This window comes from Oncorhynchus tshawytscha, linkage group LG27, assembly GCF_018296145.1.
Source record: "Oncorhynchus tshawytscha isolate Ot180627B linkage group LG27, Otsh_v2.0, whole genome shotgun sequence".
Lineage (NCBI taxonomy): Eukaryota > Metazoa > Chordata > Actinopteri > Salmoniformes > Salmonidae > Oncorhynchus > Oncorhynchus tshawytscha.
This window is the reverse complement of record NC_056455.1, coordinates 803,029-818,243: the sequence shown is the minus strand read 5'-3', so window position 1 is coordinate 818,243 and position 15,215 is coordinate 803,029. Positions and strand designations below refer to the sequence as shown.

The following is a 15,215-nucleotide window of genomic DNA, read 5'->3' as shown; positions in this document are numbered from 1 at the left end:
TCATCATTGTCAGTGATCAGGCCTACCACTGTTGTGTCGTCAGCAAACTTAATGATGGTGTTGGAGTCGTGCTTGGCCATGCAGTCAAGGGTGAATAGGGAGTACAGGAGGGGACTGAGCACACACCCCTTAGGGGCCTGTCATGCCAAATAGTGTCTCCCTATACGTCACAATGGGATCCGATAAACTATTAGCGTTTGTTGCTATATCAACAGTGTGGTGACCTAATGATTCGAATTTTGGATATCATTGCAGCCTAAATGAAGTTATTTTCATCATTGCTATTCAAACAAGGCTGATTTTTGCAACAGTTTATCTGTTTTAACAAGTTTGGTTTAGCTAATAAAATGAAAACATTAATTCTAACTACTTTGTGGTACCTTGTTAACATTACAACATGAAATCCATGTCTTAAGTGTTTTGCTATGTTTCGGAAATTGCAAAGAAAACGTGTCATTTGCTTGACACATTACTTAACTTACAGATCACAAAGTCAGTTAATTTCCACTCCATTTATATGCAAATCCCTTTGATTCGTACGCTGGCTTGTCTGGCTGTCATGTTTTTATGTTACCTGCCCTTCCCTTGTCTACACTGACATAACATCATTTCAGTAGTCCTCTATTATGTTTCATGTTGTTCTATCTCGCACGGCTCATTGGTACACCCTTGTGGTTGAATATATATGGATCTATTGTTGGTCCTAGGATACAACATTGAATAATGTGGAACAAATAAATACCACCAAAAGACACCTTACAATTTACAATAATAAACATCCTATGAAACAATATTTAAGATTTGAATACATAAACATTTTGGTATACCAGTGTCATAGTGTCATCAATTTATTTTCACAGATTATTATTTTTGTGCACTCACATGGCAATCAGACTTAAATACTTAATTCTGGCATGTGGAATAAAGAGGTAGGCGCTGTGTGGTTGGGAGGTTCTGCCTGTCATTTGTTCTCAACAGGCAGTCTCGGGAAGGGGGACTTGAAGAGGGAGACTGCAAAGTTCAGGCACTGCTGCTCTCTTTGTTCTGAGTGTTTGCAGTGCTAGTGTTTTTAGTTCATCTGTGTATCTCACATATTATATGACCAGTATGATATGGCTAGCAAACTTTATTAGCAGATAATGACATCATGACAATAACAGTAGCTTTAAATGATATAATGACACAGAGGAGGGGATGGGATGAGTGGGCAGATTGTTGGGCAATCAGAAGTCACTAGACGAAGAATTTCGTCTGGAGAGAGAGGAGAGAAAGAGTTAAAGGATGAAGACGCCCTCAACCTTTAATGAAGGCCCTCAACCCCCTACTCTATCTTTGTAGTGTTTGACCTGATGGGGCTTGGATAGGTGTAGCAATATGGTGATGACTCAACCCTCAACAGGTTATTAAGGTTATTTACAATAACATACAATATACAACAAGATGCAATGTGGTAAAATACCTACCGTCTTGAGGTGAGGAGCCGGGCAAGCAGTGAAAACGGGTTAGGAAATCATCAGACAAAACAGATGACGGACTATGGACAGACAAATTCACGCACATTGACGACATGAGACAAACCGATGCATGAAAATGCTTGCAACATCTCCAGCCCCGGGCCACCTCCTTATCTTCTCTCACATATTTCCGACAGAAGCAGTGGATGCTGACCTCTGTTGTGTAGGGTGTGGACACCTTGAGAGGCCTGGACCCAGGGGGGGGCTGGAATCGGGATGGAATTGGGACTGGGTAATGGCGCCAGGTAACCAGCCTGAAAACAAGAGGAAATATGTTTTCTCATGGATTTCTGATCGTATCGTGCCATGGAGGGTTCCTCATCTCTGCAGGGAGCAATAGCAAACAGCCCACAATCTGTGCCCCCTTTCTACTTCTGGACTGCTGCCCACTCCACAGTCAAAGAGGTCCCTGGAAAAGATGAGAGGTGAGCTGTGAGAGAAACTCTGGGGTGGTATCATGACCACTAGAGTCATACACCTTAACAGTACCTACCTGGCAGCGGAGGTAACTTACCGTGAACCAGTGGTTAGCCTTGAGACTGACTATCTGGATAAACCCCTGGGCCAGTGTTGGTACTGTTGACAGCATGGCGATGCCGCCCACCGCGAGGAGGCCTCCTACTTCTGGATGCTGCACCTGCAAAAGTACTTGAGCTTGAGCATGATCAATTGTAAAATTGTCTAACCAGGTGTGTGACGGAAGAATGACCTCGCAAAGGTCCTCCATCCGGCCACAGAGAGCAGCTGGCCTTACCTGCCGCTGTTGGACACTAGTGATGAGAACCTCACTAGTGTCTTCTAGTCCAGTGACTGGCCTTACCTGACCCTGTTCCTCCAGTCTGACGCAAGCCACCTTTGAGAACTTTTGATGGATTAGTGCAGTGTTATGAAGGCGAGATATGTACTTTTCAATAGTTTTTTAAGTACTGTATATCCTACCTCAAACTGGTCCCCTTCCGACTCAAGAGCACAAAGAATCAGACTGATCCTGGCTCTGGTGGATGGGATACCTCCTGGGTGGTTTGGACAGTTGACGGTCCTAAAGTCATTATGAGAGGTAAATTGAAGAGGTACATTTTTATGAGCTCAGCATAACTAGCATTTCTTGCTTTCTCAAATGTCAACCAAAGCTTAACATACTTTGTCTCACAGGCTTCACCGAAGTGTAGGGCGTCAGGGCTTTCAGTGGTCAACCGTCCAACTGCTCCAACTGGAGAAGATTGTTGGCTTCCACCGAGCTAACCTTTATGAAGACATAAAGAGAAAAATGTCAGTGTTAGGTTATTTTATGTGCAAATTCAAATAGTTATTATCTGAGATGTTTTATATTTACCTTAACGGATGATGACCCCAGCTATAATAATTATTTACATGGATTAATTTGATTGATCAGAGTTTACTTATAGCTAGATACCTCAATGTTGTTAAATGGTTGCACATAAATCCTTCCAGTTATCTAACAGTAACAGTAATAGAAATGAATTTGGGCTGTGAGGTATACGTATTTTATAATATACCGGTATTGATGCAGGGACAGGTTTGGGTTTTTACTTGACCTTCTATACCGGTATTTGAATGTTTGGTTTGTTAAATGTTATAAGCCATGGGTACTGTCAATTATGGTTTACTTCACTACTTGAGTCATCTCTCTCCACATTCTCGCCGTGCCACTTTCCACACAGACCTAGCCACGCCCCCTGTTACTCAAGGAGCGCATTTGATGTTCCTCAACCGCTAGACATTTGCGTTCAGTCTGCATGGTCAATGCACCACATGCAACAATGTTGACGACAACAATGCTGTTTTCACTTTGCTTCTTAATATAAATCAACTAGCGTTCTATAAATTATACTATTAGTTTGTGTTTCTTACATCAGCAAAAAGCTAGTTTGTCTTTTCTTAGCGAGTTGCCCTAAATCTTGTGAGACGCTAATTGTTAACCACTAATAGACAGCTAATAAACGTACTGAGTAAGAGCAAACATAGCTAGCTAACACAGCCTGATAATACCAGTGATGGTGTAGACCTAAATCATTATGTTGTTTGTCCGACAGTATCTTCTAAAACAAAGAGGATTATGCAAAACAAGAATATGTTAGCTACATGAAGTAGCTAAGAGAAAACATGCAATGTAGCCAACTATCATAGGGACCCCTAGGAAACACTTATCAACACGTTAGTACCTACCCTGTCACAATAACTCCTTGCCGGCATTTTAATTTGTTGTCATCTCAAACAACACTGTATTCAAAGTGTCCACTATTATATTCTAACTATATAATTAGAATAGTCATTCTATTTCCAAGATTCCAACCGTTTTGCTATAATTCGCAAGTCAAATTGCATTTGCAACATTTGGTTAAAAATAAGTCCTAGATTATTTGCCCATATCATGCAGCCCTACGTGGCTGTGTGGAAATTATCTCAATTGAGCAGTGGTGTAAAGTACTTCAGTAAAAATACTTTCAAGTACTACTTAAGTCGCTTTTTTTGGTATCTGTACTTTTTTAAACTTTTATTTTTATTTTTGACAACTTTTACCTCACTACAGTCCTAAAGAAAATACTGTACTTTTTACTCCATACATTTTCCTTGACACCTAAAAGTACTCGTTACATTTTGAGTGCTTAGCAGGACAGGAAAAAGGTCCAATTCACACACTTGTCAAGAGAACATTCCTGGTCATCTACTGCCTGAGGATCAGTGTGGCAGATGTGTTGTTACCTACCCTTACCACCTGGTTACGGCCTGTCAGAAAGTTCAGGATTAAGTTGCAGAGGGAGGTGTTTAATCCCCGGGTTTAGTTTAGTGATGAGGTTTGATGGCACTGTGGTGTTGAACGCTGAGCTGTAGTCAATGAATAGCATTCTCATGTATTTGCTCCTTTTGTCCAGGTGGGAAAAGGCATTGTGGAGTGCAATAGAGGTTGCATCATCTGTGGATCTGTTGTGGCGGTATGCAAATTGTAGTGGGTCTAGAGTTTCTGGGATAATGGTGTTGATATGAGCCTTTAAAAGCACTTCACGGCTACAGATGTGAGTGCTACGGGTCGGTAGTCATGTAGGCAGGTTACCTTGGTGTTTTTGGGCACAGGGACTATGGTGGTCTGCTTGAAACATGTTGGTATTATAGACTCGGTCAGGGACAGGTTGAAAATGTCAGTGAAGACACTTGCCAGTTGGTCAGCGCATGCTCGGAGTACACATCCTGGTAATCCATCTGGCTCTGTGGCCTTGTGAATGTTGACCTGTTTAAAGGTTTTACATCAGCTATGGAGAGCGTGATCACATAGTTGTCCGGAACAGCTGATACTCTCATGCATGCTTCAGTGTTGCCTGCCCCGAAGCAAGCATAGAAGTTATTTAGCCTGTCTGGTAGGCTTGTGTCACTGGGCAGCTCGCGGCTGTGATTCACAATAACAAAACGGTTGTCCCGCCTTTGTTTTGGTAAAAAGCTGAGGGATGGGCCTGGAGAAATGTATCCACTCTCAGATTAATAGACAGAGCTATGGACTGACCAAAATGATTGTTTTAACCATGTTATGAGGCTATACAGTGTTTGTTTACATTTTCAATGTTTACAAACACCGGAGAAATCAAGCTTATATTTTGGGACCTCATGGAGTGTGACAGTTGAAGTAAGTTTATGAGGCATTTATATTTTTCAAGAATCAGTGGATATATACGTATATATACACACAGTACTGTTCAAAAGTTTGGGGTCATTCAGAAATGTCCTTGTTTTTGAAAGAAAAGCCTTTTTTTTGTCCATTAAAATAACATCAAATTGATCAGAAATACAGTGTAGACATTTTAATGTTATACATGACTATTGTAGCTGGAAATAATTTTTTTATGGAATATATGAATGTATGTACATTATCTGTCACTCCCTGACCTTAGAGAGCCTTTTTATGTCTCTATTTGGTTTGGTCAGGGTGTGATTTGGGTGGGCATTCTATGTTCTGTTTTCTAGGTTTGTGTATTTCTATGTTTTGGCCGGGTATGGTTCTCAATCAGGGACAGCTGTCTATCGTTGTCTCTGATTGGGAATCATACTTAGGCAGCCTTTTTCCCTGTTCTGATTGTGGGAAGTTGTCTTTGTTAGGGGTACGATAGCCCTTGTAAGCAGCACGGTCGTTTTTTTTTTGTTATTTCTTGTTTTGTTGGTGACATTTTAAAAATTTACGCTCACCACGCTGTACCTTGGTCTCATTCCGACGACGGCCGTGACATTATCAGCAACCATCACTCCTGTGTTCCAATGACATGTTGTGTTAGCTAATCAAAGATGATCATTTTTAAAGGCTAATTGAGTATTAGAAAATCTTTTTGCAATTACGTTAGCACAGCTGAAAACTGATCTGATTAAAGAAGCAATAAATCTGGCCTTCTTTAGACAAGTTGAGTATCTGGAGCATCAGCATTTGTGCACTCGATTACAGGCTCAAAATGGTCAGAAACAAAGAACTTTCTTCTGATACTCGTCAGTCTATTCTTGTTCTGAGAAATGATGGCTATTCCATGTGAGAAATTGCCAAGAAACTGAAGATCTCGTAAAACGTACATACAAGAGCACCAAGTCTCTGACCAAAAGGCACCTGAACAACTTTTACCCCCAAGCCATAAAACTGCTGAACAATTAATCAAACGACAACCCAGACAATTTACATTGAACCCCTTTATCATTTATTTATTTATCTTAATTTAAAGTTAAGTTAATAAACAGACAAGTTAATAAACAAATCACTGACCATTTAGAATCCCACCGTACCTTCTCCGCTGTGCAATCCGGTTTCCGAGCTGGTCACGGGTGCACCTCAGCCATTCTCAAAGTACTAAACAATATCATAACCGCCATCGATAAAAGACAGTACTGTGCAGCCATCTTCATCGACCTGGCCAAGGCTTTCGACTCTGTCAGTCACTGTATTCTTATCTGCAGACTCAACAGCCTTGGTTTCTCAAATGACTGCTTTGCCTGGTTCATCAACTACTTCTCAGACAGAGTTCAGTGTGTCAAATTGGAGGGCCTGCTGTCCGGACCTCTGGGAGTCTCTATGGGGGTACCACAGGGTCCAATTCCAGGGCCAACTCTTTTTCTCTGTATATATCAACGATGTCGCTCTTGCTGCGGGTGATTCACTGATCCACCTCTACGCAGACGACACCATTTTGTATACATCTGGCCCTTCTTTGGACACTGTGCTAACAAACCTCATAACGAGCTTCAATGCCATACAACAGTCCTTCCATGGCCTCCAACTGCTCTTAAAAGCTAGTAAACCTAAATGCATGTTTTTCAACCGTTCGCTGCCCGCACCCGCCGCCCGACTAGCATCACTACTCTGGACGGTTCTGACTTAGAATATGTGGAAACCTACAAATACCTAGGTGTCTGGCTAGACTGTAAAATCTCCTTCCAGAATCATATGAAACATCTCCAATCCCAAATTAAATCTCGAATCGTCTTCCTATTTCGCAACAAATCCTCCTTCTCTCACGCCGCCAAACATACCCTCGTAAAACTGACTATCCTACCGATCCTCGACTTCGGCGATGTCATTTACAAAATAGCCTCCAACATTCTACTCAGCAAACTGTATGCAGTCTATCACAGTGCCATCCGTTTTGTCACCAAGGCCCCATATACCACCCATCACTGCAACCTGTATTCTCTAGTCGGCTGGCCCTTGCTACATATTCGTCGCCAGACCCACTGGCTCCAGGTCATCTATAAGTCTTTGCTAGGTAAAGCTCCGCCACATCTCAGCTCACTGGTCACGATAACAACAGCCAACTGTAGCACACGCTCCAGCAGGTATATCTCACTGGTCATTCCCAAAGCCAACACCTCCTTTGGCAGCTATTCCTTCCAGTTCTCTGCTGCCAATGGCTGGAGCGAATTGCAAAAATCGCTGAAGATGGAGATTTATATTTCCCTCACTAACTTTAAACATCAGCTATCTGAGCAGCTAACCGGTCGCTACAGCTGTACACAGACCATCTGAAAGTAGCCCATCCAATCTACCTACCTCATCCCCATATTGTTTTTATTTACTTTTCTGCTCTTTTGCACGCCAGTATTTCTACTTGTACATCATCTGCACATCTATCACTCCAGTGTTAATTTGCTAAATTGTAATTACTTCGCTGCTATGGCCTATTTATTGCCTTACCTCCTCACGCCATTTGCACACACTGTATATAGATTTTTTTTTTTATATTGTGTTATTGACTGTATGTTTGTTTATTCCATATGTAACTCTGTGTTGTTGTTTGTGTCGCACTGCTTTGCTTTATCTTGGCACGGTCACAGTTGTAAATGAGAACTTGTTCTCAACTAGCCTACCTGGTTAAATAAAGGTGAAATAAAAAATATAACAAATAAATGGTTTTGCACTGACTCTATGCACACTCACTAGACTCTACCCACACTCACACACATACTACACTGACACTCCAACACACACATTGTGCATAGCTGCTGCTACTCTGTTTATCATTTATCCTGATTGCCTAGTCAATTTTACCTCTGCCCACATGTATTACCTCAATTACCTCAACTACTTGTAACCTTGTACATTGACTCGATACAGCTACTCCTTGTATATAGCTTTGTTATTATTTTTTATTGTGTTACTATTTCCTTTTTATTCAGCAAATATTTGTCTTACTTTTTAACTCTGCACTGTTGGAAATGGGCTCATGAGTAAGCATTTCACTGTAAAGCCTACACATGTTCTAATCTGCGCATGTGACCCATAAAATGTGATTTGCTCGGTAAATAGGAGGAACAAATAGCCATTCCTAAGACGTGTCCTGCACATTTTTGATGTGGGTCATAAAGTCAATGAGGGATGTCAAGTGTCCTACCTCTGGAGTGGCGCAATGGTCTAAAGCACTGCATCTCAGTGCTTGAGGCGTTACTACATACCCCCTAGTTCGAATCCAGAGTGTATCACCGGCGGTGATAGGGAATCTCAAACGTTAACGTAGGGTGGCGCACAATTGGCCCAGAGTCATAATTGTATTTAAGAATGTGTTCTTAACTGACTTTCCGAGTTAAATATAGGTATAAAAATACTTTTTAAATACCTCCACTATCAACAGCGACTTCCAACACGTTAACGTTTGAGCCATTTAGCAGACGCTTTTATCCAGAGCGACGTACAATAGTGAGACACAACAGCTTTTTGTAATCTGACACATATGGCTAAAACGCATGGACATGATTTCAAGCTATTACGTATATCTGGGAAATATAAAGGGCATGAACAATTTGCTGGCACCGGCTGACGAGGCATCTACTATCGGTTGGCCATCTGAAGACTGTCCCCATTTCTCAATTTCTTAGTCCTGAAGTATCCTACACCATTTTTCTCTTCTGTGAGCAGGCAAGCGCAAATGTATCGGTAAATATGATGTGTTGTATGTGTAATATTTGGGCAAAAAAACAGAATTTCATTACAGTAAATGTAACTTAATTTTGTGAACCTCTGGTTTATGATTTCAGAAATATAATTGGGTTGGTCGTCATGTCACTTCCACTGATTCTGAGCCCCCAAGTTTTGGTGCTCGCGACAGACGGTTTGAGCAATCTTCGTAGGTTTACTTTTACGCATAACATTTTACGCATAACATTTAATACAATACGTTTTTTTAACAAAATGTATAGTAAAATCATATTGTTTACATTTTTTATTCAGAAAATATTGCAGGCAAGCTCAGCTTCATTCAGAGGGATGGAAATGTGACTTATCTGCGGGACAAGGAGCTGGCCACGGAAGTTCCAACCGAGACAAAGTTTGAACTGTTCGATCCAAGGAACACTTTACGCACTGCCAGATTCAACTATACCTGGGACTTCGGCAACGGGTAGGCCTATGTGGACTGCCTGTTTATCATCGAATGTATGTTTTGTAGTTTAGGCTATACATTTAAATATTATGTGGTTGTTTCATTTGTTATTTATTTATTCGATGTTGTGTGATGCTGTTTTTTTTACTGTAAGGATTACTGTGGTTTCTGTTGTCTTGTCAGTGTTGAATGTATTCCATCGGGGACCACGTTAGAAACAAGTGGAAATGCTTTAACCAGTTATCCCTGGGTTGTCCTTGGTGCATATTTTTTTCCCAATCAATCAACCAATAAATATTCTGGTTTTGTAAGAGAGGTGCGGAAGGGATCGGAGCCATCTGTGCACTATAACTACTCATCCCCTGGAAACTACACTCTGCGGCTGAGAGTTGGGGCCCAAGTGAACAAAACCTCTACTACACTAACTGGGGTACACACCATGGACGTTACAGTTTTGGGTAGGTAGACAGAATACACATCATTGTTGTTCATAATTATCTGGTTTGAAATAGTAGAGCTTTTAAATATCACATTAGGTTTACCATACAGTAAGTGACACCACATCATCAATGTAGGTGTATTGCACATCTCTGCTATTTTCCAGACGCCATCAGAAATATTGAGTTGAGCCCTTTGAGTTTCCAGGTTTCCAGAAACAACAGTCTGGTTGTTCATGTGGATGGAAGGTGGGTACAATTTCTCAGTAGGCCACACAATTAACACACACAACATACTAAACATGTATAACACATCAAATAATCAGCTCATTTATTCTCTCTCCCCTCTCTCTGTTTCCTAGTCTTCCAATGTGGGTGTGTTGTATTTATTCTCATCATCTCTCTCTCTCTCTCTCTAGTCCTCCCATGTGGGTCTGTTGGAGGTTCCTACAGAACTGTGTATCAGCAACCCCTACAGGCTGTCACCTGACCATGCTGTATGAGAACACCATGACACTGAACCACACCTTCACAGCTTTAGGAGTCCACTGTCTGGACATCAGCGCCCGCAACAACATCAGCAAACTGCAGACCTCCTACAACATCTTTGTGAGGAGAGATCGTAAGTCTGGTGTTATCATGTGGTCTGTGGAGATTTGGTCCACATTAGTCACGCAAGGCAGAAGCTACAGGATAGTACAGTACAGTTCACACTTTGTCCTCTCACTTTTTTGGGAAGGCCCAAAAAATTATCAAAGACTCCACCCAAGTCATACTGTAGACTTTTCTCTCTGCTACCACACAGCAAGCGATACAGGAGCGCGAAGTCTAGGACCAAAAGGAAGCTTCTACCCCCAAGCCATAAGATAAGACTGCTGAACAATTAATCAATTGGCCACCCGGACTATTTACATTGACACCCCCCCCTTCCTTTTTTTTTTTACACTGCTGCTACTCGCTGTTTATTATCTATGCATAGTCACTTTACCCCTGCCAGGTTAACTTGAGTAACCTGTACACATTGACTCGCTACCGGTACCCCCTGTATATGGCCTCGTTATTGTTATTTTTATTTGACTATTTTTATTTTATTTAGTAAATATTATTTTAACTCTTTATTGAACTGCATTGTTGGTTAAGGGCTTGTAAGTAAGCATTTCACAGTAAGATCTGCGACCTGTTGTATCCGGAGCATGTGAGAAATACAATTTGATTTGATTTGAATACAGTATAAATGGTTTGATATAGTACAAATGATCCATCTATTAGTACAGTGTCCCTCAGCAGTTCAGGTGGTACAAGAGGTTTTGATGAGAATTTACCTCTTTAGATTTCATGGTTCATTCTGTAATCTTCAGCTGAACCGAGTGATAGTGTGTTCAGAGAAATGAAAAGACGTCAGTGGGACAGTGGGCAGGGTTGAGGAATACAGCTAAGGAGTTCTGGAGGAGAGCAATTTAACAGCAGGACCCACACCCCATACTGCATTTTTCTTCCTGTGGTTAATTGATTTGTGCTGGATGGTATCGTTACAGAGGAGTTTCAGGAAGCTTGTGACCTCATTTTAATGCATAACAAATAGATAGTTTGAAACCAGAAGACTAAAAGAATGATGATGGTTTGTGTAAATAGGAACATGATTCAATGGTGCACAAAGTTAAGACAAGAGGAGACATGCTAATAATCATGTATGCATATATTCGGGAGTATGACAGTTACTAATCGGGAGTTAATTGTAAAAAGAAAATAAATTCTGCTTGCAGAACGTCTGACCAGTATTCAAGCTTGTCTAACTGCATCACGTAATACTGTAGAAAAACAATTCTCTCTTTGTCTTCTTATAGCCCCCATTAACCTGCTCTTCACCCTGACATGTACTGGGATCATCTTGGTAATACTCGCCTTCATCACTGTTATAGCCTGTCGCACTAAGAATGGACACAACAACAAACCACAGGTAGGAGACTGACAGAGGGACTTGTTGAATGTTAGGCCCTGTTTCAGTACTTATCCCAAAGAAAGGAAGCTATTCTACAATATGTCCACATGAGGGTGATATATACCTAACAAATTGACTAACGATCAACTCCAAAAATTGTTCGTAGCAGTAAAAAGCGCTGTCAAGCAGTGTTGTAGTACTTGAGTACAGGACTCAGTTTTGGTTCAGACTCGACTCACAATTCTCATGACTTGTGACATGACTCGGACTCCACCAGCAGCAATGATAGATAACTGTATTATCTAATCAGCCTTACAAACGTGAAACATTGTAATGAAATGTAGCTTAGCAAATGGTTGGACTGCAGCTTTTAGCACTACCAAAAGACTCAGACTTGGATTCAGACTCGGACTCAAGGTTTACTGAACTCTACATCACTGCTGTCAAGTGATGGGGGTTTGCACAGTGTATTTGTTCTTGTTCAATATGAAACTACTAATAAATATTCAGACAATGCAGCCCTACAAACTCCAAAAAACACTTGTGTGTCAGTGTAAATATGCATTTTTTATTTTACAGATGTCTAAGTCCAGTAACGCCACTTACTCCAGCATGAACATGGAACTGCAGACACAACAGGACATCCCTGATATCAGTAGTGATCTCTATGTGTCCAGGCCAAAGAACGAAGAGGTCCAACCCCTTCTACAGCACGGGACCAGATCTGTCGCCAAATCCTACCGCAACTAGTCTTCATTTATACACTTTGATTTGAGCTTTGTGTTGGACTGATTCAAGCCAAATGTTAATAGTTTGCTAACAATGTATAGTTTGAGATGAATATATGGCACCAGTAACATTTAACTAAAATTGTCAGTGATGTAATACCGATGTAGATTACATTCCTCTGTCTGTGTGGATGTTATACTTACACTATTTTGCCTCTGATGATCTCATCCTCAGACCCAGCCAAAAGCCTGACCTCGAAAACGAAATATCCATCCAAGGGGTTTTAGAGGATTGGATCCTCTATGATAATAGATGACAGCTGCCAGTAACCCTGTAGGGAAGTGTCCTAATGTGTATTATTACCCAGTGATTTATATATACGCTAGATGACTGATCAGTGGTGCTGTGTTGAATCCACCATGCCTCCATTTTGGCACTCCCCCACCATTGTATAAACATTTTGGGAAGCTATAGAAATGCATTTATTCATGTCTATATTCATTCTTGCCACATTTATTCTATTACAGACACCTTATCGCATACATTTAAATTACATTTCATTCCTAATGTTACTATCCCCACTAAAACAAAAAAATACTTAAATACATGTAATTTTGTCCCTGAAACATTTATTTGAAATACTGTAGAGTTCCATTCATTCCTATGGAGGACTGCTCCAACTGGGGAGTGCCAAAATGCAGACCGACGGCTTCAAAGCCTCTCAATGGCAAATAGATAGCATAAGCAATCCAGTTTTATATATACATTGCTGGTATTACCTAACCATACTGGCTGTCACCACAGATGGTCCATTATATTGACCAGATACTCCATTGGCCACTCTAAGAATTAAAAGAATGTCTACAAAAATGTAAGGCAGATGGGAGGAAAAGAGATCGGGTAAGACCATTCTAGCCAATGAGAGAGCAGATACACGTGTGATAACAGGCAGAACCAATGAGAGAGCAGATACACGTGTGATAATAGGCAGAACTCTGATATAAGGGGCTTTTTATGTCACATCCTACTAATATCAGTACAGTCATAACAACCTAAGCATTACAAAACCCCTATTAGATCAAATAAGCCACACGTTGAAAATTAGCCATTACATTTTTGGTAATCACTCTCTTTGACCTCCATACAAAATACCTGGCTTGGTGAGAGGAAAAAAACAACAACAAAACGCCACCTGCTGGAGAAGACAGATTTTGGGCCGAGTTATTCCTCTGCTGTCACCAAACCCACCTTTCAGTCAGAGATGAATTCATGACTAATGACAATGACCTTGATTGACAGATGGCTTAAGCTTACATATTTATTTAGCAGAAATTGTATTTTAATTTGGGTTTGGGAGTGTGACTCATCAACATCTTTAGAACATTTTAATTTAATTTACAAAATGTTTTTATGGAATGCCAAGAAAGTCAATAATGAAAGTAAAAATAAATCAAGCGTCATTGTCAGTAAGAAGTCTTGTTATATTTACAATGTTATTCACAGGTAATTGTCCCCCAAAATGTATGTATTTGTTGGGTAATCGACAGCTGTCGCCATTATTTCTACATATTTATCTTGCTGTTCACGACTGTAACCTACTTGCTGCTCACGACTGTACCAAAGGTATTATGTATCTGAATGGTATCTTACAATACAATCTAACTTGAGTTGTAGGCCTACTTCATGTTATGCACCCACAATCATTAAATAATATGAATTGTTCTTTTATGTATTTTTCTATTTGATATATATGTTTCTATTTTTGGTATAATGTACCCCAATTGAACAATCCTGAGACCGGATAGAATATTAGTCAAAGTGAATGTTCGCAGTGGTGTAAAGTACTTATGTAAAAAAAACTTTAAAGTACTACCTAAGTTGTTTTTTGGAGAATCTGTACTTTACTATTTATATTTTTGACAGCTTTTACACTACTTCACAGGGGCGTCAGGGTAGCCTAGTGGTTGGACTAGTAACTGGAAGGTTGCAAGTTCAAATCCCCGAGCTGACAAGGTACAAAATCTGTTGTTCTTCCCCTGAACAGTCATTGAAAATAAGAATGTGTTCTTAACTGACTTGCCTAGTTAAGTAAAATATAAAAACTACAATGTACCGTTTACTCAGTACATTTTCTCTGACACCCAAAAGTACTCGTTACATTTGGAATACTCTGCAGGACAGGAATATTCTGCAATTCATGTACTTAGGGTACTAGGGGGTAACTAGCCCCCCCCCTAAGAACAATGTATAATTGCTGACACAAAAAAAGCTACGATTGGATTGTGGATGAATATCATGCTTAGGCGAATAAACTATCAAGGGAAATAAATGGCTATAGTTTACACTTTTTAAGTTACCCAGTTATTTCATGAAATGTTGTTTTTAGAAAAGTGGAGCATTTAAAAAAAGTAACTCCCCCTGGTAGAATATTATGGCATAGGGTTTCACACAATTGTGTTCAAATCCATGTAATCCGTTTCATTTAGAAATTCTTTAGTAAGTAATACTTAAAAGCTAAGTCTAGTAGTCTTATTTTAATTATTTAAATAAAATATTGGGGGAAATGGTGTTGCACATGTCACCATTAATAGGGGCACTATGAGGAGATTTGATTTAAAGTCCCTCTTTTTAACTCACCTGCACATTCATTTTCTTTGTTCTTTCTTTGTTGTTCCTTTTCCATAAAATCCATTATGTACAATTGCACTAAATATGAATTTGAATCCCAGCAGTCTTT

General features: G+C 40.2%; 1 protein-coding gene across 1 annotated transcript; it reads left to right on the top strand.

The window, feature by feature from the left end:
• The first annotated feature begins 9,034 nt into the window (after window positions 1-9,034).
• On the top strand, window positions 9,035-14,298 carry tmem130 (transmembrane protein 130). Its single transcript, XM_024427105.2, has 7 exons — window positions 9,035-9,118; window positions 9,223-9,391; window positions 9,686-9,831; window positions 9,978-10,059; window positions 10,230-10,432; window positions 11,655-11,767; window positions 12,329-14,298. Exons 1-7 carry the CDS (start codon window positions 9,052-9,054, stop codon window positions 12,497-12,499), a joined length of 951 nt encoding a protein of 316 aa, XP_024282873.2. The 5' UTR covers window positions 9,035-9,051; the 3' UTR covers window positions 12,500-14,298.
• Window positions 14,299-15,215: the final 917 nt, after the last annotated feature.

Coding starts and splice junctions, on each gene's coding strand:
- tmem130 (XM_024427105.2), top strand. CDS start 9,052: ATGTCACTTCCACTGATTCTGAGCCCCCAAGTTTTGGTGCTCGCGACA. Junction 9,119..9,222: donor AGACGGTTTGAGCAATCTTC/GTAGGTTTACTT, acceptor TTTTTTATTCAG/AAAATATTGCAGGCAAGCTC. Junction 10,433..11,654: donor CATCTTTGTGAGGAGAGATC/GTAAGTCTGGTG, acceptor GTCTTCTTATAG/CCCCCATTAACCTGCTCTTC.